The sequence below is a fragment of the Hibiscus syriacus genome, unplaced genomic scaffold, assembly GCF_006381635.1.
Source record: "Hibiscus syriacus cultivar Baekdansim isolate YM2019G1 unplaced genomic scaffold, ASM638163v2 tig00110705_pilon, whole genome shotgun sequence".
NCBI lineage: Eukaryota > Viridiplantae > Streptophyta > Magnoliopsida > Malvales > Malvaceae > Hibiscus > Hibiscus syriacus.
Genome location: NW_024062831.1, coordinates 1,108,813 through 1,133,397, shown reverse-complemented (window position 1 = coordinate 1,133,397; position 24,585 = coordinate 1,108,813). Strand labels below are relative to the sequence as shown.

General features: G+C 34.5%; 4 protein-coding genes across 4 annotated transcripts; 2 read left to right on the top strand and 2 right to left on the bottom strand.

Moving 5' to 3' along the window:
• Positions 1–109: 109 nt before the first annotated feature.
• LOC120138705 (chromosome transmission fidelity protein 18 homolog) lies at positions 110–10,064 on the top strand. The gene is given in 35 exon segments (XM_039154118.1): positions 110–611; positions 712–773; positions 1,206–1,288; positions 1,290–1,341; positions 1,446–1,551; positions 1,554–1,679; positions 1,682–1,716; positions 2,300–2,386; positions 2,757–2,858; positions 2,946–2,979; positions 2,982–3,010; positions 3,998–4,072; positions 4,151–4,212; positions 4,738–4,782; positions 5,010–5,083; positions 5,344–5,411; positions 5,797–5,842; positions 5,845–5,864; positions 5,946–6,046; positions 6,222–6,303; positions 6,418–6,508; positions 6,578–6,643; positions 6,646–6,664; positions 6,757–6,910; positions 7,602–7,629; positions 7,632–7,786; positions 7,873–7,932; positions 8,975–9,062; positions 9,065–9,123; positions 9,125–9,172; positions 9,174–9,277; positions 9,279–9,293; positions 9,554–9,630; positions 9,633–9,658; positions 9,928–10,064. Coding segments are annotated over 35 exon segments (2,802 nt in total). The 5' UTR covers positions 110–142; the 3' UTR covers positions 9,982–10,064.
• Positions 10,065–11,803: 1,739 nt separating this feature from the next.
• On the top strand, positions 11,804–18,694 carry LOC120138814 (glutathione reductase, cytosolic-like). Its single transcript, XM_039154217.1, has 11 exons — positions 11,804–11,817; positions 11,950–12,096; positions 12,944–13,011; positions 13,099–13,168; positions 14,395–14,478; positions 15,340–15,447; positions 15,597–15,661; positions 15,881–15,994; positions 17,550–17,649; positions 18,346–18,399; positions 18,620–18,694. Exons 2-11 carry the CDS (start codon positions 11,956–11,958, stop codon positions 18,692–18,694), a joined length of 879 nt encoding a protein of 292 aa, XP_039010148.1. The 5' UTR covers positions 11,804–11,817; positions 11,950–11,955.
• A 602-nt stretch (positions 18,695–19,296) lies between these two features.
• On the bottom strand, positions 19,297–21,147 carry LOC120138813 (extensin-like). Its single transcript, XM_039154216.1, has 3 exons — positions 21,049–21,147; positions 19,782–20,678; positions 19,297–19,331 (listed from the first exon to the last, which is right to left on the bottom strand). The coding sequence occupies exons 1-3, from the start codon at positions 21,113–21,115 to the stop codon at positions 19,297–19,299; spliced, it is 999 nt and encodes a 332-aa protein (XP_039010147.1). The 5' UTR covers positions 21,116–21,147.
• Positions 21,148–22,236: 1,089 nt separating this feature from the next.
• On the bottom strand, positions 22,237–24,298 carry LOC120138812 (probable polygalacturonase At3g15720). The gene is made up of 9 exons (XM_039154215.1): positions 24,107–24,298; positions 24,007–24,063; positions 23,793–23,936; positions 23,461–23,604; positions 23,315–23,347; positions 23,025–23,232; positions 22,865–22,946; positions 22,672–22,777; positions 22,237–22,593 (listed from the first exon to the last, which is right to left on the bottom strand). Exons 1-9 carry the CDS (start codon positions 24,296–24,298, stop codon positions 22,237–22,239), a joined length of 1,323 nt encoding a protein of 440 aa, XP_039010146.1.
• Between the last annotated feature and the right edge of the window lie 287 nt (positions 24,299–24,585).

Sequence of the window (24,585 nt, the reverse complement as noted above, 5' to 3'; positions counted from 1 at the left end):
TATTGGGAATTACAAAAATATCTTACCGCCTTCCTTTCCAATTTCCCGCCAAAAATACTGAAGAAAATAAAATTGAGAAAAATGCTCCCAAATCATTTCCAATCTCTCACCGAACTGACTCACTGCACTGGCACTTCGCTCCATGGATATGGATATGGACATTCCGCTTCCAGAAGAGCTCGAGTTACTCGAAGCCAACTCCCTTTTTTACGAAGAAACCTACGTAGATTCTTCTCCGTTGGATCCCTCTCCTCCACAATCACCGCCCTCAAAAAACCTCGAAACCGATGGTCCAAAACGCCCCTTAGACTGCATCGCCATCGAATCTCCTCCCGAGGAGAACAAGAGAATCAAAAGATTTGAGATCGAGGAGGAGGAGGAAAAGGAGGAAGAAGAGGCTTGGCTACGGCACTCGCCGCCACAGGAAACTAATGTTGCGGTCGCAGATGGAAAGGACGAGGAAGTTTATTTGTCGAGGTACGTGTCATCAATTGATGGCGATTTCGTGCCCATAACGGCGCCGAGTGGTGGTGAAAGAGTTTATGCGAAGATTAGCAGAGCGCAGGGAGATGGAGGATTAAAGAAATTGAATATCAAAGATCGATCTAACGGTAGTTTATGCAAAATTTTGGGATAATTAGAAAGAAAATTCTGAACTACAGTCTATGGTTATTATGTTTTCTTGAATATTATTGTTTAAATATTTTGCAGCCCTTATTCCTGAACCGGTCAATGTTCTATTGCAAAGAGTCGAGCAGGAGGCTTTTGCCAAGGTACATTGCTATTCGCGAAAATCATTAGGATGTTAAACTGATTTTGAAGATGTTAACTTTTTTGTGCCTACATGAGTTAGTGTATTTTTGGAATTGGAGTCTGCCACACCTAATCAATCCTATTGTATTGACAATCTTTCTAATATGAATAGGAGAACGTGTGGAAAACAAAGTGAAGATTATATTCTTGTTGAAATTTGCCAAATTTAAAAGTCATACTAAAGGAAATTATAGAACATTCATGTCAACCATAAATTCCTCTTTATGTTACAATAGTTGCTAGCTAGTTTAGCATTTTTTCCCAATTTGTGTAGTGCTTAACTAGATTGAATTTGAGCCCTTAGCTTTATTAATAATGGTTTGCATGTTTTTTTTTTAAAAAATTTGTTACGGAAAGATTGTTTCTAAAAATTCATTTGGTGGGTATTGAAGGCTTTGGAAGCAAGTTCTGAATGTCAGAATGATAGAACACTTCCTGATATGACTGTGGTCCACGAACAACTTTGGGTCGACAAATGCTCCTCGTTCATTCACTGAGCTCCTTAGTGATGAACAAACCAATCGCGAGGTACATTAGTAGTTACATAAATAGTTCATGAAGACTAGTTATTTTAATTCCCCTCCTCGAGCTATATTATTAGTGATCATATTCTGATGGAGGTTTACATGCAGGTCCTATTGTGGTTAAAACAGTGGGATTCATGTGTTTTTGGATCTGATATTAGGAGTACCTCAGATGAAGTTTTGTCAGCTCTCAAGCGACATTCTTCTACTCAACATCAAAATCTTTTGATTCAGATTTTTCAAGAAAGAGTAGAGGACATAGATGGAGTGGAGGAAGTTACAGACCCATTAATGAAATGGATCACGGGACCAATAATGCAAAAGGTATGCAGGATGTGTGGAACAAAAGTCAAGGCTCACAGGTCCACCTGAACAGAAGGTAAGCAATGGTATATTTGAGAGAATTTGGTCTTGGTTGAGATATTTCCTTCATTTCATTGTCGACGCCAAACCTCCCTGTTAATACATTTCCTTCAATGACTTGAGAAGTTATAAAATCATATCATGTTAGCACCAAACTTGAACCTTAGAATTCTCACAAGATAGAGATTTCTCTATTAGATTATGTACTACAAAGAGCAGTGACTGTTTCTAAGTACTTGTTTCACAAATAAAATTGATTTTTCCTGTTAACTCTGATTCACTTTGCTGTTTGCTATACTTAAAATCTCTGCATGTCAGTTGAAAAGTGTTTTTTTCCTTTTCTTTTCAACTTAATAGATGGTTTACTCCAAAACTTTGGTATGTTACTATGCACACTATAGATGTATGATGATTAACATGGATTCCTTGGTTGAGAAACCATCCATTTCTTATATTGTTTGGTGAACTTAAATAAAATAACAAGTAAATGCATTTCAAGTAGATTAGAAATTGTTATTTGCTTCATAGTATTTTTTAGTGCTAATCATCAACTTCTAAGTTTGAAATCCATCATTAATTGAATCTTATGAAAATTGCAGATTCTTTTGCTATGCGGTTCCCCAGGGCTTGGAAAGACTACATTAGCACATGTAGCTGCACAACATTGTGGATACCGTGTTGTGGAGGTAATTGTGTTTACCTTTTACTCGTACAAGGTTCCATAGATTCATCAACATTGCAGAATTTTGGCTAAAGTTGGCATTAAACCATTGCATTAAGCAGCTTTTGATTGCCTTTATGATACCATGCATTCAATATGATTCACTTGACATAGAGGAAGTATTTTGTGAATTTAATTGGCTAAAAACGATTTCATATAAAGTCATGGATACCTTGTGAATTTTTCTCAAGGATTATATTATCTGAATTGATATGCCTAGCACGATAGTTTTCACCTGATTATTAAGTATGGCATAAAGTCATGAACTTTTAGCATCTGGTTTTGGAGCGTTACTTCTGTAGTGGCTTTCAGTATTTGATAAGAGTTCTATGTAGGTTAATGCTAGTGATGATCGATCAACATCTACAATTGAAGCGAAAATCCTTGATGTGGTTCAGATGAACTCTGTCATGGCTGATGCGAGACCCAAATGTCTGGTTAGTTATTAATTTTGTCTTTTTGAAAGTTTCATAATTCTTTTTGCATGCTGGAGCCAAATAAAAGTTAGTTGATTTGTTCTGTAGGTGATTGATGAAATAGATGGAGCTCTTGGTGATGGGAAGGTGCTGTAGAGGTTATTTTGAAGATGGTATGGCATTGTTCCCATTGTTGATGTCCCGTGGTTTCGTGAAGCATATTTTGGTCATGCATCTAGTTACTAGATCATACTCAAACAATCTCAAATAGGCTCTTTGCTTTATATTCTCTCTTTCAGTCAACTTTAAATTGTTGTGTAGTAGAAAGCTTAATTTACTAGGTGTGTTAATAACACATATTTGCTCACAAGATACATAGGTTCGGCTGAAAGAAAAAAACAGAAATTGGCTCAATCATTGCTGAGTGAGCTCGAGCATCTCAGATGTCAAGTGTATCAAATTCGAGTGTCCTAATGCTCGACTCAAAAGTAACCCACAAGGCTAATTGAGATATATTAATTTTTAATTTATTAATTGAGCTTCAAGTTGGCTGTGGGAATCAATCTCAATTTGTACAAGGTAAATTTATTGAGCGAGTTTGAATAGTTCGATGTTTATGTAGACCCAAGTTTGAGCTTTAAAAATAAAACTCCTTCGAGCTTTGGCCAAGCTTTGAGCCTCAAATTTGAGGAGCTTGAGCTTGGCTCAATTAAAACCTTACTTTTAGTTATTCAAAAGAAATGCCAAAATATTCCCTGAAGAATCCCTATTTTTTATTTTGCTAGTATCGTGTAAGTTAGCACAAGCTATAGGATAATCTTTGTTAAATTAGTGTTCTACGAGGTACATCACTACAATTCTATAAGCCTTTTATTGAATTATATCAAAATTCACACAATTTGCAAGAATTTTAAGTTTGCATCTGATCTGATCAACGGCATAGCTAGTCATATGTTTTATTTGAGTCTATTTCTTTATTCTTTTGATTGATATGATAATTTTCTTGGTTTCTTGATAGGTGTTCTATAGGTAATTGTATTTTGAATAGCTTTTATGTTGCCTTAACTTCCTGCATTAAGGATTCCAATTCAACTACTTTATTTATTTTGGCTTTATTTTTTTTCTGTACAGTTCATCAATTATACAATTACTGAATGCAGGTGTTTGCTGAAAGGAAGCGTGCTTTTGGGAAGGAAAATGATTCTAAGGGAAAAACTGCATCTCTAACAAGACCTGTGAGTTTGAAATGCCATACTTGCACTGTTCAGTAATATTTTTGTAGGTGCCGCTAAATTTTTGGGCCATATATGCAGGTGATTTGCATATGTAATGACCTCTATGCACCTGCCTTAAGACCATTGCGCCAGATAGCAAAGTAAGTTCTTGTCGATGTCTACAATAATGAACATGTTGATGATTTTGAACTAGTGTTAATGATATTGTTATTTGCTTAATCACTTGGCAAGTTTACTAGCTCTTTATTTCTTTTGCCTGAATTTTAAGGATCGCTTTCAACAATATTTTTTCCTTTTTATTGGCATTTCGGCTCAAAAAGGAAAGATTATTAAATTTAGAAGTTGCATTGGTTCTGCATTAGTAGGCACAGAAGTTTTTTTGTTCCTTGTTTAATGCCTTTTCTGGTGCAACTAGTGTTGATGAAATGCCTTTTGACCTCTTGTTTAATGTTACTGCACATGATTGCCTTTTAAATGAATTATTTTTGATTACTCGTGCTTTTGTTTTTTTGTATGTGTTTCAAATTTTCTTATTGATGGTTTTATACAAGCTCCCTTTCCATGTTTGTGTGACATACCATAGAAATTTCCCCTTTTTTCCTTCCTTGGTGAAGTTTTGAGGTGCTTAAAATTATTCTCCTAATGATATACCGAATATTTTACAGGGTTCATATATTTGTCCAGCCAACAGTGAATCGTGTAGTAAGCAGGTGACTCGTCTACAGTATTTTTACTTAGTGGTTATAATGCTTTAAGTTTCTTCCGCTGTTCTCATTACGTAATTGTTCTTAAAAAAGAAATTAACATATTTATTAGATATTCCTTCTTTTAATTAGCTATTCTTCCAATGCAGCTTGATTGTGTGATGGAAAATATACACAAAACTAGGAAGACAGATTAATTACTGAGCCTGATTTCTATTAACATGTGTTTATAGGCTTAAATACATTTGTAATAAGGAGGGAATGAAAACAAGTTCCATTGCCCTTACTGCACTGGCAGAGTTCACTGGTGAGTTTTTGTGCTTGTTATTGATGTTGTTCTTTTACTTCCATTAGTCAGGATATTCATATTTTCACTAAAGCTTCTCTAGCTCCGAATTGCTTTTTCTTTTCTTTTATTTCTATTGGTTGTGGTTCTATTTAAGCCTTTGTTTTTTGTAGTCTAATCTCTTGATTCCATTTTTTATATCTGAGCCTGAACTAATTTAATTGTGTTTCTTCTTGCCTGTTTTAATGTACTAATATTTATTCCCGTGTTAAATGTTTCAGATTGTGATATAAGGTCATGTCTAAACACTCTTCAGTTTCTCCACAAGAAGAAGGAAGCCCTCAATGGGGTAAGACCTTTATGTCTTCTCCTGGTTTTTAATACATTCATTAAGAAATGTAACATCGTAGCAGTAGGGTATCACTAATCTAAATAATTTCAGAGTGAAGTTAAAAAGGTTTAAAATTTGGTGAATTATGTTTCCAGCTAAGATAGAATTGTTGTTAAGATCATGGATTGTGGATTGAGTCACCTAACCATTCACGAGAAAACCTGCTTCGATTGATAAAATTTTATCCTTGTTTCAATTTTTACCTCACATAGATGGAACTCATCGAAGGAAGCCCTAACCTTACATTGGTTAGGAAGAGACAATCTTAAACCACTATAAATTGGAATAGTTTTATTTTATTTACAAAGAATTATCCCCTTATATAAAGGTTTCCTCTTTCCAGATGAACATCAGTTCACAAGTGGTTGGTCGAAAGGACATCTCAAAAAGTGCTTTGACATATGGAGAGAGGTATGGTAGTGGCCACCTTTGCAATTGTCTCAGTTATTTATCCTTTGAAGCATTTTCTCACTTGAAGATGCTGTCCTCCAGATTTTTCAAAAAAGACGAACAAAGCGGGACAGAAAATCTAACACTTGTTCTGGAAGTACCTATGGCGAATTTGACTTTCTGCATTCGCTCATATCTAACCGGTAGATATTAGATTCCTTTGAATGTCTTTTATCACAATTTTTTTAAGCATTATTATTTTGTAATTTTTGTTTTTCTCAAAACGATGTGATGATCCTTGTAGTGGGCCAATATGCCCTTTGCTTTGGTTGAATTAATTCCATTTCTTCTAACCTTAACTTATCAATAACTTTGCAGTGGTGATTATGACGTGATTTTCGATGGGATCCATGAAAACATTTTGCAACTCCAGTATCATGATCCAGTGATGCATAAGACAGTATGGTTTACTCATATGAAGTATTTGTAGATATTCATATGGCAATACGATATTGTGCACTACCTTGTTATCTTTTTACAATAAAATCCTTACCATGTACTCATGATATTCAAGGTCAAATGCTTGAATTCTCTTGGCATCTCTGATGTAATTCAACAGTATGTTATGCGGACACAGAAAATGTCCCTTCAGGTGAACATATGCAGTGCAACCTTCAAATCCCAGGCATGTTTTTTGCCAGTAAACACTAATTTGATTTTATCTTTCACTGCAGTTTATCAACCTTCTGTTGCAATTACTTTGCATCGGATAGTTGGCCAAGTCCAAAAACCAACACTTGAGTGCCAAAGTCATTTCAAAGGTAATCTCTATTCCATGCCCAAGTTCTGAAGAACCACATGTCAAACATTGAGAATTAACAGTCTATAATATTGTATTTGATGCACTCTTCAGATTCCGGACAATGCTGATGGAAAAGACAAATATTTTAAGGGCTTGGCAGCAGAAAATTCCACCATACATTTCAAGAAATTTATCAACAAAGTCCTGCATAGAAGACTTGATATCTCCATTGTTGCATATCTTGTCACCACCAAACTTCAGGCCGGTAATGATTTAAATTTACTTAATTCTTACTTTTACCTTTTGGGCTGCATCTTTTTCCCCCTTTTTTTGAGCTAGTTCTCAATGCATGCAAACATAATGGGTTCCTTCATCTCATGGTTCATGTCCTTTTTTCTGCAAAACATTAATTCCTTTTTTAGTGAGTTAGCTGAACCACTATATTTTAATTAGTTTTTCATTAATACTGCAGTGGACTTTGCATCTGCTTTTTGATTGAACTGTATAAACAAATAACTGTATCTTGTACACAAGTTCAAAGAAACGTTTTAAAATTGGTTGCTACTGTTATTAAAGATGCTTGGATTAAGGTGAATTATTCACCAAGTAAGCAAAATGTATAGCCTTAGGCAATGCTAGATGCAATCAATAGGTGCAGGTGTGTAGAAAGGTGGTGTTCCCATGGTTAAGTATGCCATCCGCACATGTTTTATTTGTTTTTAAGCAAACTATGGTCTGTCTAACAAAGGATTGTTAGAGGCAACTCTTACAAATTAAAATACACACCAATACAATATTAATTGTTTATGTTGATCTTTTTATATTTGATATTTTGATTAGGATATAGGCATGCTCCTAGAATTTTCCTTTTCTAATTTCATTTTATTCTCCTATCAAAAAAATATAGCAGATCTTCCATCTTCTCATTTCTGTGGCTTTTAATGTGCCTTCAACAGGTGGCATTGCACTTACTATCAGAAACCGAGAGAATAATTTGGCCCAACTAGTTAATGTTATGTTATCCTATTCTATAACCTATAAGAATATGAAGTCTGATTCGCTGTCCAGTAGACATGAAGCACTTTCAGATGCATCAGCCCTCTCTTTTGAACCTCCCATTGGCGAGTTTATTGCATACAAGGTTTCATACTCTGCTTTTTGTTTAATGGCAAGCAACATTATTCATAATTCACGATTCTGACCTGATTATCTCTCTCATTTAAGCAGGATTACAGATCAGATCATCATGTACTTGCCTTAGCTATGAAGCAGGTTTTATTGCATGAGGTATGTAATGTAGTTTCTTGATAATCTGTTATAGTTTGTGTGCTCTGTTTTTTAGATATTGTAGTTTGATCGTTGGCTGATACTTGTCTTTTTTGGCATATAGCTTGATGACTGTTATTAGTGCTGAAGGTGGCTTTAGAGAAACAAATTGAATAGACCAGTACTCACTAGACTACCATCCCTTTTAATCTATGTAACCTTCTATATAACTGGAAATAATCCTGCAAATTTTTTTACTTCCATTTTGTTTGATATAATTCTATAAATAGGGGACCTCAAATATATGAGCTAGAGGATAAGCATTTTTGTTCTATCTCGCTGAGATGTTTCTCATGTATAAGGGATTCTAGAAGAAGCAATAGAAAAATATAACTTGTACTGGAAAAACTTAATCTTATTTTGGTGCAATGAAAACTGATTCTGAAGTTCTCAAGGGCACATGCTTCAGCCAGAGAAACAAAACAGTGATGTTACATTTTTGTTGCTTCCTTACAATGTTCCATTCTATACTCATCTTGTTTAGATGAGAAAAATTATGGAGATTCTCGTTAAACGAGTTAAAATTTTATAGAGATTAAATATTTTTATCTCAGTGGCATGCTAATTTCATCAATTCAAATTAAGATTTTACCAATGGGAAAAAATGTTAGATGCCATTTTCATGGATTTAATCTTTAGCATTTGGACCTCTCAAAAAAAATCTTTAGCATTTGGATGCATTTTTCTGGTTCCCTATTTCCATTCTACACCTGCCATAAGTGACAAATTTTCCTTGATTTGAAACAACCGTAAGAAATGTTAAATTGGCCAATTTATAGATTATAGTCTAGAATCTAGATAGGATTTTATAGTTCTTTTTAAGTATTTTCTTTATGCTCGGATTGATTTTAAGTTTGTAGCTATTAGCATAAACTTTTTAACATTATGTTTTTATGTTGAGTTACAGTCTTCCAAGTTATTTTTCTATAAGGAAAATTAAAAATAAAAAACTTCTGTTCAGTGTTCTGACATGTGAAGGTGTTTGTAATTATTCTGATTTCAGGTTGAGAAGCAAAAGATTTTACAAGTAAGCACTGGAAAATCTGTGCATAGAACCGATGGATGCAGCAAGGGAGATCAGGACTTCGTAGGAAAGGAGGCAGTGGAGGTAAATCTGCTAGAACAATTAGTGAGGGTGCAGGTGCAGGTGCAGGCAAAGATCATTGAAAATGTGAAGAATATATCCAATACAAGGCAAGGTAATCCCCAGTACCATGACAGTTCCGTCATCTTCTGTTTCTAGCAGAAGTTCCACTGCAGAAGCAAAGCAAAAATCTGCTGCAGGTTCCAAGAAGCCACGTAGTGGTTGATTTCTTTCAAAGGTGATCATTACATTTTTTCTTTAATTTTGATATAATTTGTTTTTCCTTTTGTTATTGCCATGTTACACTTGGTATAAGTTTGAGCATAAAAGCCTTGCTCATGTTGGTGACAATTCGTCCTCGTTATTCAACTTTATACCATTACTATCTTTTTTTCTGTATTTTGATGGCCATATGAAGTATGACCCATCCTTTGATAATATGAACTCTGAAGTTTGTGCATATATATAATCTGCTGAATTTTTGTTATGATAATACAGGTTTAGAAAACCAAGCAGCAAAGGTTCACAGGATGCGGAAGTTGCAGTAGTGAAGGAAGCGACGTTGGAAAGAGATTTGCGCCTCTGTTATTTAAATTTAATGAGGTAATCTCTCATCATTAAGCTTAATTTTAGTACATTGGATGGCAATGAATGAATGTGATGTTAAAATGTAAGGCACAGGTTCTGCTGAAAGGGTTGATCTACAAAATCTTGTTTTGAATTGCATTCCCCTTTTTTCTTTGGGTAACAGCATTTGATGCTTACCTTTTCATCAAAAACATTGCAGGAATCATATGAATGTCTCAAATCTCTATAATATCTTAAACAATGGTATACTCACTTTACATTCAAATTTGTATTGAAATGTACAGGGTTTTACCAATGCCGTGAAGAGGCCGGTCCGAATACGCGAATTTCTGCTATAATAAACGTCCATGTCAAGCAATCAGCAGCTGCCAAATTCGGCTTCAGTAGTCACCTGTACATCCTTTGGTATGTATTATGAAAAAAGGGCTAAAGAACAAGTAGATGATTTGTTCATTTCTAGATGTATTGTAACATCTTTTCCCGTACTTTAAAATTTGGAATTCATCAAATAGTACTTTGCGTCTCATAGCATTTACTGCTATAGGTTTAATAGCTCTGTATATAATAAAATTTATGATAAAAACGTAAAAACAAATTATGGTTAAGCTACATCATTAATATCATCAATCTATTTATTTTTTTTTCTTCCTCGGTAACCAAACTATTTTTGATAAAATTATCACAAACATTATTTATTTTATTTTTAACATCGATCGTTAAAAAATATTCCACCATTAATGTTTTTTTGAATAATTTAAATTTATATTTTTGTATTTATTTGAATCTCTTTTGCAAATCACGCCTTGTTATTATTCTCTACTTGTCAAATCTTGAGGTTTGGATTCCCTTGAAATTTTTGTTTAGTCCTTGAAAATTTGAAGTGTCATACCCTCTATAGGGTTATATTCCTTGATATGACTTCTAGTAGGTTCGTGTAATCTATAGTTAAATGGGTACACTAGAGGTTATATTTAAGTCACCACAAGGTTAGAAAATGTAGTAATTAAATACATTTAATATTATTATTTAAGTGATGGGATTTATGTAATATTATCACTCTAAGTGACATATAATGAGTCAGTAACTAAATACATGTAGAAAATATATCTTAACATCATACGCTGAATGTTAGCCAACTAATTGTTTCATTCAATATGAGCTAATTTTTATAAAAAATCAAATTATTAAAGGTTAAACTCTAATAAAGAATAAGTGACCATTTATGAAATTTTCAAGGACTAATTTTATCATTATGTCTTTTTTTTAGTTAAGATCAAACTAAAATAAATTGTAAAGGTTGTGAATTATATTTGTAATCGTATCAATTTTATTAATTGTTATATCATCAGTCATTAAATTTTAATGACAATAGACTAAATTGTTATTTTTAAAATTAAATGATAATTTCATAATTTTTCGTAGTTAAATGACTCAACAAATATGTGTTCTATAATCAAGATCTTCCCTATTTTACCCTAAAGTTCCTTTTTCTTTTTTATAGAAATTGTCAATTTATAACTTCCGTTAACACAAGCATTAATTTTATAAGTTTTCATAGTCGATAGATATATATTATATCCTTAGGGGAGTTTGGTTGGGAAATGTGAGATTTTCATGAGAATGAAATCCACATTCCCCCCGTTTGGTTAGCCGAAAATCTCATTTCCGGTAATGTAAGATTATCAATAGTGAATTTTTTAAGTATATTATCGGGAATGTCATTACCAGCATTTCCTTAGATATTGATGGATTACCGGTGTTTTGGACTAAAATGCCCTTAAATTTTTTTCTTCAAAAATATCATTCTTCTGTCATTGAATAATAAAAATTCTACGAATGTTAAATTACAAATTTATCCTTAAACTATTTTAGATTTACAAAAAAATCTATAATTAAAATTTTATATGAAGTTCAGGGGTTAAAATAAAATTTTACCTTTTCTTTAAACCTGTTTATATTTTCAATTTTATAAAAAAATTATATAAATTTTATGAATTTAAATTTTTAAAAAAATATATATAAATATTTTCCAACTTAGTTAAAAAAATAAATACGTAATAAGTACAATTTAATTAAATATAAATTCTAATAATTTTTTATTCCTTTAACCAAACACAATAATATTACATCCTCACCGATAATATTACACATCCCAACCCCATTCACTCACTGAGGTAATCAACTTTCATTTCGAAATTCAATGTTTTTTAATGTTATTATTATATCGTGATCATCCAACAAGTGGCTGACGCTTTTTTGACTTCTGTTATTTTTTTACTGGTGGAATCCGTGTTTCCATTTCGAAGTAAATCATGACTAGGAAGATGTTAGTTGATGAAGAAATGGACCAAACCAATCAAGAGGAGGCTCATTATGATTTCGACTTGTTTGTTATCGGTGCCGGAAGCGGTGGCGTTCGTGCTGCCAGATTCTCCGCTAACTTTGGAGCTAAGGTATCTCAAGTTTCTAGCTTCTCTTACGTTAAGCAAAACGGATTTGTTCGAAATTTGTCAACTTCTTTATCTTTTTTTCTTTATAAATACTGGTTTTCATAATAACACATGGTGATCGATTCTAAGTTGGATGTTTTTCCACAAATTGGACTAAGATATCTTCAAATTAGTACCGTGAAGAGTATACAATTGAAAGAGTTTTTTTTTTGGGGGGGGGGGGGTTCAGTGTGATAATTGAATAGATTAAGTGTAAGCTAACGGTTCCAAGTTAAAATGTTTAATAATACAAAATGCGAAAGAAAAGAAAGAAGTAATAGTCTTTACCTGTGTTTAGTTGCTTACTACGAAACAATGGAAAATGGAAATATATGTTGGGGTGTTTTCCTTATGTTCGTGTATTTTTTTTCTGGTGCTGCAGTGGGTGTTCAGCTTAATGGAAATTTTTTAGTGGAACGGATCACTTAAACCTCAATATTTTTAATTTGTTACTGTCAAATATGAAAGCAATTTGTTTAATCATTCCTGTTTTCTGTTGCATTAAGATATTACTATAAAATATAAATCATTAATTATTTTGTTGTCAGTTTTCTCATTTTTTTTGTTTTTAAATCTTAATACTTTGTTGTTCTTCCATTAATTTTGATCACTAAACTATTGTGCATTTTCATTTTTGCTGTGATGGAGTGTTGGTTATTAGCTTCTCGCTCTTGTTCACATTGTTTTCTTGAATTTAGTTTGACTTTTTTTACCATTTTCTACAATTTCTTCTTGATTACTTGTTTTCTTCCGTTATGAATTCAATGCTATGTCTATATATCTATTAGTTAAACATATTTCATGTATTAAGGTTGGGATTTGCGAGCTCCCGTTTCATCCAATCAGTTCAGAAGTCATTGGAGGAGTTGTGGGACGTAAGTTAAATCATCTTTTTAAACTTAAATAATTTTGCTACATCTTTAGGATACCATGTTTGCGTATACTTTTCTCCCAATTTGTTCATAGGTGTGTTATTCGTGGTTGTGTTCCCAAAAAGATTTTGGTCTATGGAGCAGCATTTGGAGGTGAACTTGAGGTGAGACTGTGATTTATTTTGGAATCACATTTGATTGAAAATATGTAAATAAATGATAATTTTATAGAAAATATAGGGTGATTGTCTTTGGGCTTTGTGGTTGAGGAGGTGAGAGTTTTAGGTGATTCTGGTTTTTTGTAATGGTGTCTATCCCCGTATGAGGGTATTCCGTGTTTTCATATGTACCGGGTGTTTTATTTAATGAAATATGAGGTACTCTTTTCTTCCTTCCAATGTTCGTTAACATGTTAGTATGTGGACGAATACGAAGGGAGTTTTTAATGAGACCTCTAACTTTATCAAAAAAATTATAGAAAATTTATTATGCACTTTGTCAGTCTTGATAAATCGAGAGTGTCACGTTTTTGGTTTATATGGTTAATTTATTAGGTTTCGGCGGTTTATTTGGTTCAGTTTTGGAAATCCAAACCGAGTAAAATAGAATAAGTTTTTCGAATAATAAGTTTATGTTTATGTTTAATTAATTTAATCTAAATATGGAATTAAATACCTAAATATGAAATAACTCAATCAAATTATTTAATCAATGTATATAGATGCTTAATTTACAATGATTTATTTTATGAACAGATCTTAGAAAAAGTTATTTTTTTTATCAATTTGGTGTATTTGGTTTAGACGGTTATTGTGGTTTGTTAAGAAGAATCATGCTATTTAATTGAATGGACCGAACTGACTGAATGCACACCTTTACTGTTTAGTCACACAGGTGCCCTTTTTGAAACAATAGTCAGCTTCTTTTCTTTGTGGTTACTATCAGTTCTAAATGTTTAGAGACTGAATGTCTTCCTTGCTGCTTCATTTCTTCAGTTTGTCATAAAATTGCCATTTGTCTCCATCTTTCTCTCTATGTTAAATGCTTATTTCTGCCATTAAACAATTCCTTTGTTTGGATGATCAAACTTACACGCAGTCATAATGTTTTATTACTGGTTATGTTTGCAAGATAGAATATTGTGCTTGGCCTACTTGTTTTACTTCTGTATTTCTTTAAATTATTTGTGAAATTTGAATTACTTGCTATTATTTTGATGCACTTTATATAAGTACTTGTTCATGCTCCTGGTTAATAGTTTTAATGTCGCTTGTTTTCTGAATGTTTTATATTTGAACTTTCATATGCTTTCACAAATTTGGTGTATTGATGGCCTGCTATGTCATTATGAATATACATCTTTTGTTTTGGGTGATAATATTTTCTTTTGTTTATTTCAGGAAGGTTACCAAACTCAAAGAAGTTGAATTTGGAAGCTGTAGGCGTTGAACTTGATAACACTGGAGCTGTGAAGGTTACTTGTTATCCCATCTCTTATTCTTATTTCTTATCATCAAACATTATTGAGGATGTGTTTTGAAAGCCACCAAGTAATTGTATTTGGGTGCAATTGCTTGTAATTACACATGTATCCCGTTTGGGTAATCATTGAAATTGGTTTAGTTACACTCTTCAATTCTCCCCCGGGGGGGGGGGGTAATTACATTTTCTTGCAATTACTCAGTGGTGTCCAAACAAACCCTTAAGTTTTTTTTATTGAAATGAGTTGGCATCTGCACACTAGGTTTTTTACTGATAATCTTAGCTTGCATGATTATGATTTCATTGTGATTGATCTTACGTGCCACACATATGATGTTTTGTTTCTTTCTTTATTACTTGCTCCTTTTTGATAATATATTTTGATCGGTACCAGATAGGATATGCATTTTTACTCCTGATATAGTTTTAAGAAGAAGGCCTGCCTTTACAAAGAACTATGTGATGCTTTGGAGCTTATATTAAATAAAGCTGAAATAACCTTCTTTAAGTTACTTTGTCTCCTGACATCGTTTTAAGAAGGCACGTCTTTAGAAAGAACTATGTGTAGCTTTGGAGCTGATATTATGTAAGGCTGAAATAGCCTTCTTTAAGTTACATCGTGTGTTGTACATTTCTTTTTATTTGTGTACATTGTTCATTTTGTCCATATCTTTGATCTATATTTGAAGATGACTTATTTTCCTATTTTAGTTGTGAATGGTTTGTTGGATATTTGGTTGACATAATTATGTTAATTGCATTTCTATATGTTCTGTTGCCTGACAAATAACAGTGGCATGACCTAGTTGAATTTTTATTGCAGTACTGAGGCCAATCTATCTTCGTCTTGCAGGTGGATGAGTACTCACGCACTAACATCCCCAGTATCTGGGCTGTTGGTGATATTACAAATCGGATGAACCTGACTCCAGTAGCCTTAATGGAAGGAACTTGCTTTGCGGCAAGTGTTCTTTCTGAAGCCCTTTCATTTTTCCTGTACCTAGCCCTTTTTTTCACTGAAGCAATTACATATGATCACTTGAACTATCAAATTTCTTATTTTTATGAAATTACATGTTTTTCCTTTTATTTTTGGGAAAATGTTTTAAGAAAACTGTTTTTGGTGGGGAATCCAGCAAACCAGACTACACCAATATACCTTGTGCGGTTTTTAGGTAATGAGTTATATCTTACTACATGCCTCTGGTGTTGGTGTTGGTGTGTTGTGGTGTGTGTATGGTTAATTTAGATATCTTTCTATGTGGATTGCATCCACTTTTGTGATTGTGTCAAAATCTAGTTATCTTTCTATGTGGTTAGTTTCCAACTTATTGCTTTTCATTTCACTTCTCTTTTTCCCAAATTAATTGCTATGCCCATTTGCTATTTTGCAGCATCCCTCCACTTTCTGTTGTTGGTCTCAGTGAAGAGCAGGCAATTGAACAAGCAAATAGCGATATTCTGGTTTTCACATCAACCTTCAATCCAATGAAGAATACCATATCTGGGTATGATGATTATTTTGAGATGTTATTGCACAGAAAAATAAATAGAAAGATAGAAAATGTTAACCAGTACATAGTGGCATTGATTTGGTGATATTTGTAAAAGAAATATTTTACTTTTTCTGAATTCAGTAAAAGTAGTGCATTAACAATAATGGCATTTCCTAAAATGATAATTGAAGAATCCTTAACAAATACCTATAGGTTCCAGCTGAACAGATCCTAGATAAATATGTAGCCATCTATGTCTTAGCCCTTCCTGCCTGCCCTCTACTTCCTCTGACAGGCTCACCTATCAATTAGGTTGTATAACATATGGCTTAGTCTGCATCTTTTACTATATTATATGGATTCAAGAATTGGGTTTGGACGTGGAGACCTCTTGTTTTATCACAAGTTTTTTATATTAGTTTCAAAGATCAAAGTGACATACCCATAAACGTTAAGGTGTTCAACATGGATAATTTAGAGCACATTGAAGAGCTTGTGTAATGTGGCTTTGGGATGCAGTTTGACATTCTATGTATAATCGTATTTGTGGTTTCATGATGTGGATGTGGTTTGCTAAGTTTTAGCCTTTAGGTCATGAAGGTTATTGTTGGATATATGAACTGCAAAACTACACCGTTAGCACTGACTGAAAATATAAACAGTAATTAAGAAGAACAGATTCGTAAACCGTGTCGTGGTAAGAACCACTGCCTTAGAAACGAATTCGCCTCGATGTGTGTAATCGCTGCAGTAGGCGGACCGTCCCCCGAGGTTAACACGGTCGCTCCAAATTCCGTACACCCGAAACCGGAGTGGACTGGTGGTGGTATTGTACCAGGTACATCTTAACGTTTCTGATTTAATTTAGGAATAAACTGTTTAATTTCTGATAAATTAATCAGCTGTTATTATTTGAAATTCAAACAGTCCTCAGCAGCCTATAAATATCAGTTGATATCTTTCACATTTTCCATTTGTTTCTTTCAAAGAGAAATTCCTCAAGAATTTTCTCTAAAAAGATAGTATCCGCGCGGACGTGTCGAAGACACGTATTACCACGACCACGACCACGACCACACGTATTACCACGACCACGACCACGACCACGACCACGACCACGACCACGACCACGACCACGACCCGACCCGACCCGACCCGACCCGACCCGACCCGAGCCGAGACGAGACGAGACGAGACGAGACGAGACGAGACGAGACGGACGGACGGCGGCGGCGGTGCGCGAGAGCCCCCCTTGTTCTCTATCACTCAACAAGGAAGTGGAATGTCAAGCCTTAAATACCATTCCCAATAGTGTTTCCAACACTATGTGGGATTGAGCATTACCAACAGTTATGACATAAAGGATCAACTTTTATAAGATCTGAATTTGGTTTTGTTATTCTCGTTATTTATTTTGGATGTTCTTGGGTTATTTGTTTTTTGGCTTCTTTAGTAAGTTCCTTGTCATTTAATATACTTTTCAAATAATCTATTTTATCTAATATTGTGTCAATTAAGCATCTAATATTTTCGTGTTTTGCAATTTTTGAATTTCTCTTATGCTTAGACGGCAAGAAAAGACAGTCATGAAGTTAGTCGTTGATCAGGAGACTGATAAGGTACTCGGGGCATCTATGTGTGGGCCAGATGCACCTGAAATTATGCAGGTACCATGTTTGTTGGTTATTTTGATGTTTGTCTTCATGTTTCAGTATAAATACGGATGCCTTGGTAACTTAAATAAATCTTATGGTAAGCAATATGAATGTAGTTGGTAATGTGGTCTGATTTTGAATAGTGTAACTTCTGCGTAGCCCCAAGAAAACTTAATTGGATTGAGCGAGTCCATTTTGTCTTTCCCTGAATATTTTTTTATCTGTGAATGATGTTGCCTTTTGCCATGGTGGAAAGTTCAAGTACTAGAGAATATTGAAAATCCTGATGACAAAAGATGATTTTCTAGGTGAACCATTATTTATGTAACTCAAGACTCGGACGTGATTGTTGGATATGGGTCTGTCCGACATGGGAATAATTTTGTTTCCAGTTGTTTTCATGCATTTGGGGGTTCTTTAAAGTGTCGTATCTTATGTATATATATGTATTGGAAATGTATATTTCAAGAAATTGAGCTGGAGTAACATAGATATTATTTTTGGAAATATTATACAAACGGTAATGATTCGATAGGCCCGTTTTCCTTGCATAAGCTTGCATCAGGGAAATAAGTGAACCACACAATATGTCACATGCCTGATGGCCTCATGCATTATTTTCTCTTGCAATAGGCTGCATTATGGGAAAAGGTGAACCACATTGCATATTAGACCTGATAATGTTCTGATTCTGGTTTTTCTTTTTAGGGCATTGCTGTTGCACTAAAGTGTGGAGCGACTAAGGCACAATTTGACAGCACGGTAAGTCTTCGGATTGACGTATGCAGTCCAATAGTATACAATGGATTGATTTAACATCAAGCTGCATTTGCTATTTTAAATCAATTCAGTAAAGGAGTTAGATTCTAGGTAGAGCCAATAAGTAGCAAATAGTTGAACCCATAGACTCTGAATTATGTGTTGGCATGAGCAAAGCTAGCTTTGACATAGTTTTTATCATTGCTGTTACTGATGTTTGAAGGTGGGGATTCATCCTTCGGCCGCCGAGGAGTTTGTGACGATGCGGTCGGTCTGTTTCAAGGCGCATCACTGTTAGTCGGAAACCAAAGAGAAATCCGTAGATGATTCGGTCCCATTTATACATATTCCACACAACAAAAGGAAATAAGATGCTTGTAATTGGTTTCATCTTTATTCACAATGAAGGTTGTCTTTTGTGTTGTAATACTTCAAATAGATTTGTACCCTTTAAGTCATCAGTGTACTGAACCATTTGGATTAGCATCTTTGATTTATGATCTGAAATAATGAAAAAATTATTCTGATGTTCCATTGTTGGATAACTTGTGTAAGTTGAATATACTAACAGGAATCCAAATTTATTTTTATCCAATTCATTGATAATCTGATTTTAACATTTTTCATGATCTCCCATGTCATGCATATATCAGGAGGAAGAAGTGAGATCCAAATGTACAAATGAAAATTTCAAAGGCAAGAACTGTTTATAATTATAGGCCTAAAATGAAAACAAAAAAACTAAACCAATGGCCTAAGTGAATCTATACCATGCAATTTTTTGTACTTGCAAAATTTATGCTTTTTTATTCTTAAAAAAAGGGGGAAAAGACTTAAAAAAGAAATCATTCTTGTTGTATTCACCCATCATTGTTGATACTCAAAATGACAACCAAGAGATCATTGTTGGTACTCAAAATGGCAGCCATCATAACCTGTTTTCATGACACCAAAAGTTAACACAAATAAGTAAGATGCTTTATAATCGAGGGTAAACTATACGTTCAATACCTAAACTGTTATTTTTGTTTTGTTTTGGTATCTAAATTTTATTTATTTTCAAAACAATATCTAACGTTTAGCTTATGTTTCAATTTGGTACCTCACTGTTGACAAATTAATAGAACTGCTAACGTGGTATTTAAAAAAATTAATGATGACGTGGCTTTACCTTATGGTGACACTTCAATATCACCGTTAAGTTTTTAACAAATGGGATACCAAAATAAAACCTAAACATTAGGTATGGTTTTAAAACAAAATAAAGTTTATGTAGTAAAAAGGAACAAAAGTAATAGTTTATATACTAAACATGTAGTTTACCCTTAGCCCCTATTGAAAAAGCCTAATATAGTATCATACATAGATTTAATTGAGAAACTCACTTGGATCAACTGTGACTAGTATGGCTGTGCCTCCAAACTCACATGTGCCACCAGCAACCTTTGTCTTCTGCCAATAGCTATTAAAAGCATAGGAAGCATGGGCAAAAACGGTGTTAGGCTCAAAACATGACCCACTAGGCTGAATTGAATCACAATCTGCCCCAGATGCACATGCATAGTTCATTGCCTCTTGCATGATTGGGCCAGGAACTGATGGCTTAGCCACACACCATAATGCCGTGGTTGGACCCGTACGGGGAGCTGGTGGAACCGTCGGGGGAGGGTACACAATCGGTGGTAGAAACTCTGGCGGACTTGGATTAAACCCAAATGGTGATGGAACATTAAACGGTGGGCTCAGTGTCGGCCCTGATGGGCTTGGCACATAAACTGTCGGTGGCGGTATCGCATGTGGTGGGCTTGGGAAAACACTAGGTGGGTTTGGAACTATTTGTGGTGGATTTGGAGTTCCGGGCGGGTTTGGAAAGGTACTAGGTGGGCTTGGAACTATTGCAGGTGGATTTAGAGCTCCAGGTGGGCTTGGAAAAATGCTAGGTGGGTTTGGAACTGTCTCGGGTGGATTCGGAGTTCCGGGTGGGCCTGGTGGGGGGCTCTGGCCCGGAAAAAGAGGAGGAAAGTTGTAAGAGGGAGAGGGTGGTGAAGGTGAGGTTCCAATAGGAGTTGGAGGAGGGTTAACACAATAAGGAGGAGAATTCAAAGGGGGCAAAGAATCAAAAGGTGGCAAAGAAAATGGAGGGCTTACATAAGGTTGAGAATTTGATGTATCAGTGGGTTGTTCAATCACTAAACTCATAAGTTTACTCATTAGCTGCAATTTCATTGTGTGCTTTATGGCATGATTTGGATTTTTGATTAGTTCCATTGTTGTTCTTGCATCTGTCAAAAATAACAACAACAGTTAGATGAGTGCAGAAACTTGGTGGCAACGCAAACTAAGCATATTCCATATGCAACTTTTTGACTCTTCATCACATTTCAGAAACTCAAACATTGATTAAATAATAACAATTTCTTCGTGTTTAGGCAATCAGTTCGTTGTTCATCGTATAGTTTGAATCGAATTCTTGATTCAAGACGTGTTCGACGCATATTTAGATATGAATACGATACATAATCTTTTTTTTTTTTGAAAAAATTAAATATATCGCGTCGAATATGTATCTATATGCAACATTAACACGCTAACACAGATGTTACGTAGTAATTTTGAAGAACTCAAACAATAATGTAGCATAAATCAGCTTACCGCAATGTACGAAAAGAGTGGCCGCCATTGTTGAATAGAGAAGGAACATGCAAACCCTGTTTTCCATGATTCGGTTTCAGCAATGCCAGAAAAATAAAGGGCAATTGCTTCTAATGTCCAAACTACTATTCAAAGAGCAGAAAACTGATATAGAGATATATAAAGGCAACTGTAGGGGGACAAAAGTGTAGGCTGGCAATTAAAGATTTGATTATTGAGCAGCTAACTTTTTAGTAACTTGGGTGCAAATCAGACTTCTTTCTTTGTAAGCTATTCAGGTTTGGCTCAAAAAAAGAAAAGAATAAATATTGAGTTTGATTTGGTTCTGTCAAGTTCAGCTCAAATTATGGACGGATCATAATTCGAGTACTCAACTTATCAAGTTCAGCTCAAGTGTTTGAATCGTTCAATTTTCATCTCGAATCAAACTTGCATTTTTAAAGTTTAAACTCGATCGAGTTTTGTATTAAACTCTAGACATATCCTGGCTTTTGGTTAGAGAGAGATGTAAATATGAAGAATCCCATAAAGGGAATAGAGGCGAGTTAGATGCAGCTTAAAATATGGATGATGTTGGTGTTGATGCAAAGTTGGCATATATGCTTAGCTTTCATATTGGGAAAGATGAAAGTGAAGGTTTTTGGTCGCCCTTTTGTGTTGCTTGCTTTCTACTCAAAGCTCTCTCTTTCTACCATTTTTTTCCTCTGAACCACTTGTTTTTGTTTGGAGTATTAATTCACTCCACCACCGTATTTGAACATAAATATGGCAAACAATGAACCACCAAGTGGCTTAAGTGATTAAAGTAAATATTATTCTCTATAAATTATGGGTTCGAGCAGTTGCGTCTGTAAGATATGTGTACGCTATCAATTAGTTAAGAAAATTCTGAATAGATTAAAGAAGGTTAAAAATCTTTAAAAATGGAAAAAAACATTCAAAAGGAACATTATTATATAAGGAGTTGGGTTACTTGTAATCAAAAGAAACATTGAATTTATTTCAAAAGGAAAGCATGGAAACATTATTATTGAAAGGTACTGCAATTGAAGGTTGGAAAATCCTACCTAATAATCTCTCGTTTTTCGAATTTATTTAAAAATGCTTAAAAGAAGAAAGAAAACATTCAAAAAAAGATAAAAGTACAGTTATATACTAACGTGATAAAGGTTAAATCATCCAAGATGTTCAAGACAGACATGGGACTTTAGGGTGAACGTCAAATGCAGTTCCATGAGCATTGTTGCAGGAGCCATAGATTTTGGGAGGATTAACACTTGTTTCTATGTTTATATTACGCATTTGTATGTTACTGCAACCTACCACGTTGTCGCAATCCAGATCGATAGCTTGGTCGTTGGCCGATGTTCCCCGAATATCAGAATATGTGACGTCGCTCACTTGAATGGCCGCTGCTTTCTTCCATATTCCGTATGAACGTAATCTTCCCTTGTCCTGATAGAATTGGTTTATGATGATCGGATTATCGACGTTGTTCAACAAGATATGCTCGAATGAGATCTTTCGGGCGAAACCCGAACCACCCTACAATTTATTCATAAAAATGGCATCAGAAATTGATCCAAACTCGTACAAAATAGTCTTCTTAACCACTTGGCTCACCTGAAATGTCTTGATTCTTACACCATTTTGAGTGTTGGTTAAGTTGCAGTTTGTCACATGTACTTCCTCGACAGTGTCATATGCTCCATCTCCGAGACTCCCGATACTGCAAATCGAGCCGATTCCGATGAATACTAACAGCAAAAATGAGTTGAAATCATAAACATAGAAAAGCATGGCGATGAACAAAGACCTGATCCCATGGCCCGGACCGCAGTTAACACGGTTGATGTAGATGAAAGATGAACCACCGTTAATGGCAACACAATCATCACCTATTGGAACAAAAGTGTACGTGAGTTCGAATCGATTGTCGATATTGTTAGAACAAGTTAGGGAGGGAGATGGAGTACCAGTTTGAATAGTGGAATCAAGAATTTGAACATTGGAAGAGCTAGAAATGTCGATTCCATCGGTGTTTGGGCTATCCTGTGGTGCTTTAATGTGAAGATCGGAGAGGACAACATTTTTACAACCATTTACTGAAATATGACTCCTTGGACTATCTACATGTGTCAGTCCCTTTACTTTAAGCCCATTGCAATTGTGAAAATGTAAAGCCTAAAACACACACAAGCATTCATAGTAAGTTGATCTCAATCTTATTGAATAAAATAAACCCTTTTTTTCTTAGAGAACTTACTCCCGGTCGACGTTGGCAATCGAAGAACATTCCCTGAAAATTAAGAAATAAATACGAGGAAATCAGATTAAAAGTTAACACTAATGTGATTACTGAGAAAATGTTGTTGAAAGTGATTACAAAATCAAAAATTGATGTTTTCGTGCAAAGTGGCCACCAAATGGAGCCCTTCCATCAAAGGTGCCATGTCCATCAAGCATGAGATTGTCAACACTTTGGAAATAAATCCATTCACCCATTCCTCCATTTCCCCATGATGTGCTTTGGGGTGCTATTAGGGTTCCTCCAACCTATAAAAACACCATTCATTCATGAGAGGATATTCAAAATAGTAAGGGATTTTAGTACCCACGCACTCTGCAGACACAACTATTTAAATTTAAAATCTCTAGGGAAAATAATCTTTCCTTTTACAATTGAAGTCGCTGAGTCTAGATAGTATGGTTTTTAACATGAAAAAAAAGCATAGAAAAAGAACCTGGAAATGAAGGGCTTTGGCAAGGCATGGACCCTGGAAGACGAGTGGGTTTAGAAGGAAGGTTTTCCCTTGTGGGACTACAATCGTTGCAATCCCTTCACCCACATTTGTATTGCAAGCACCTTTCCATGCTTTCTCGAATGCCTTGATTCACAATGCAACAAAAAGATTAGGTTAAAATATTTTTTTAATACTCAATTACAAGGTAATATACTGTTCCGTGAATCCTGTAGACATAGCTGTTCGAACCATGACCTAAGGGATAATACCACTACAAGGGCAAAATGAGCAAAAAGCAGACAAAGGATACTTACTTGGGAGTCGTCTACTTGGCCATTTCCAACAGCTCCATAATCCATAACATTAAAAGCAGACACTATTTTTTCATCAACGACTTCATTTCCCATATCAAAATTGAAAGCAGCAATTGTTTCTTCACTGAAGATTTCATTTCCCAAAGCAAAACCAAACAAAAGAAACACTGTAAAACCAGAAACAAACTTCATTGTTTTGAGTAATTAGTATAATACCAAAATATTTTGGACTGCAATTCTGAATGAAGATTTATATAGATAGTAGCTATGGTGATGATTATTAACATCTAAGGTATGTTATCTCTTTGATTTTGTGAATCTCTCATATGATCAGTATTGTGATTTTCTTCCCTTTAAGCATTACTAGTTTTTTTGGGTTTTCTCATTTATAAACTAAACATAATTTGAGGTAAACTGTCAACTATTTACCATAAATAAAAGGAAAAAAATTAATGCCAAATTACGGTTAAAGATTGGAT

What these genes read in the sequence shown, in the direction of transcription:
- LOC120138814 (XM_039154217.1), top strand. Translation starts at nt 11,956, where the DNA reads ATGACTAGGAAGATGTTAGTTGATGAAGAAATGGACCAAACCAATCAA. An exon ending in ATGAAGAATACCATATCTGG is followed by an intron (nt 15,995 to 17,549) that starts GTATGATGATTA and finishes TCTTATGCTTAG; the next exon opens with ACGGCAAGAAAAGACAGTCA. An exon ending in AGGCACAATTTGACAGCACG is followed by an intron (nt 18,400 to 18,619) that starts GTAAGTCTTCGG and finishes TGATGTTTGAAG; the next exon opens with GTGGGGATTCATCCTTCGGC.
- LOC120138813 (XM_039154216.1), bottom strand. Translation starts at nt 21,115, where the DNA reads ATGGAAAACAGGGTTTGCATGTTCCTTCTCTATTCAACAATGGCGGCC. An exon ending in CACTCTTTTCGTACATTGCG is followed by an intron (nt 20,679 to 21,048) that starts GTAAGCTGATTT and finishes TATTTTTGACAG; the next exon opens with ATGCAAGAACAACAATGGAA. An exon ending in ACTAGTCACAGTTGATCCAA is followed by an intron (nt 19,332 to 19,781) that starts GTGAGTTTCTCA and finishes TCATGAAAACAG; the next exon opens with GTTATGATGGCTGCCATTTT.
- LOC120138812 (XM_039154215.1), bottom strand. Translation starts at nt 24,298, where the DNA reads ATGAAGTTTGTTTCTGGTTTTACAGTGTTTCTTTTGTTTGGTTTTGCT. An exon ending in CCAAAGCCCTTCATTTCCAG is followed by an intron (nt 23,605 to 23,792) that starts GTTCTTTTTCTA and finishes GTGTTTTTATAG; the next exon opens with GTTGGAGGAACCCTAATAGC. An exon ending in GGTCCGGGCCATGGGATCAG is followed by an intron (nt 22,778 to 22,864) that starts GTCTTTGTTCAT and finishes CTCGATTTGCAG; the next exon opens with TATCGGGAGTCTCGGAGATG.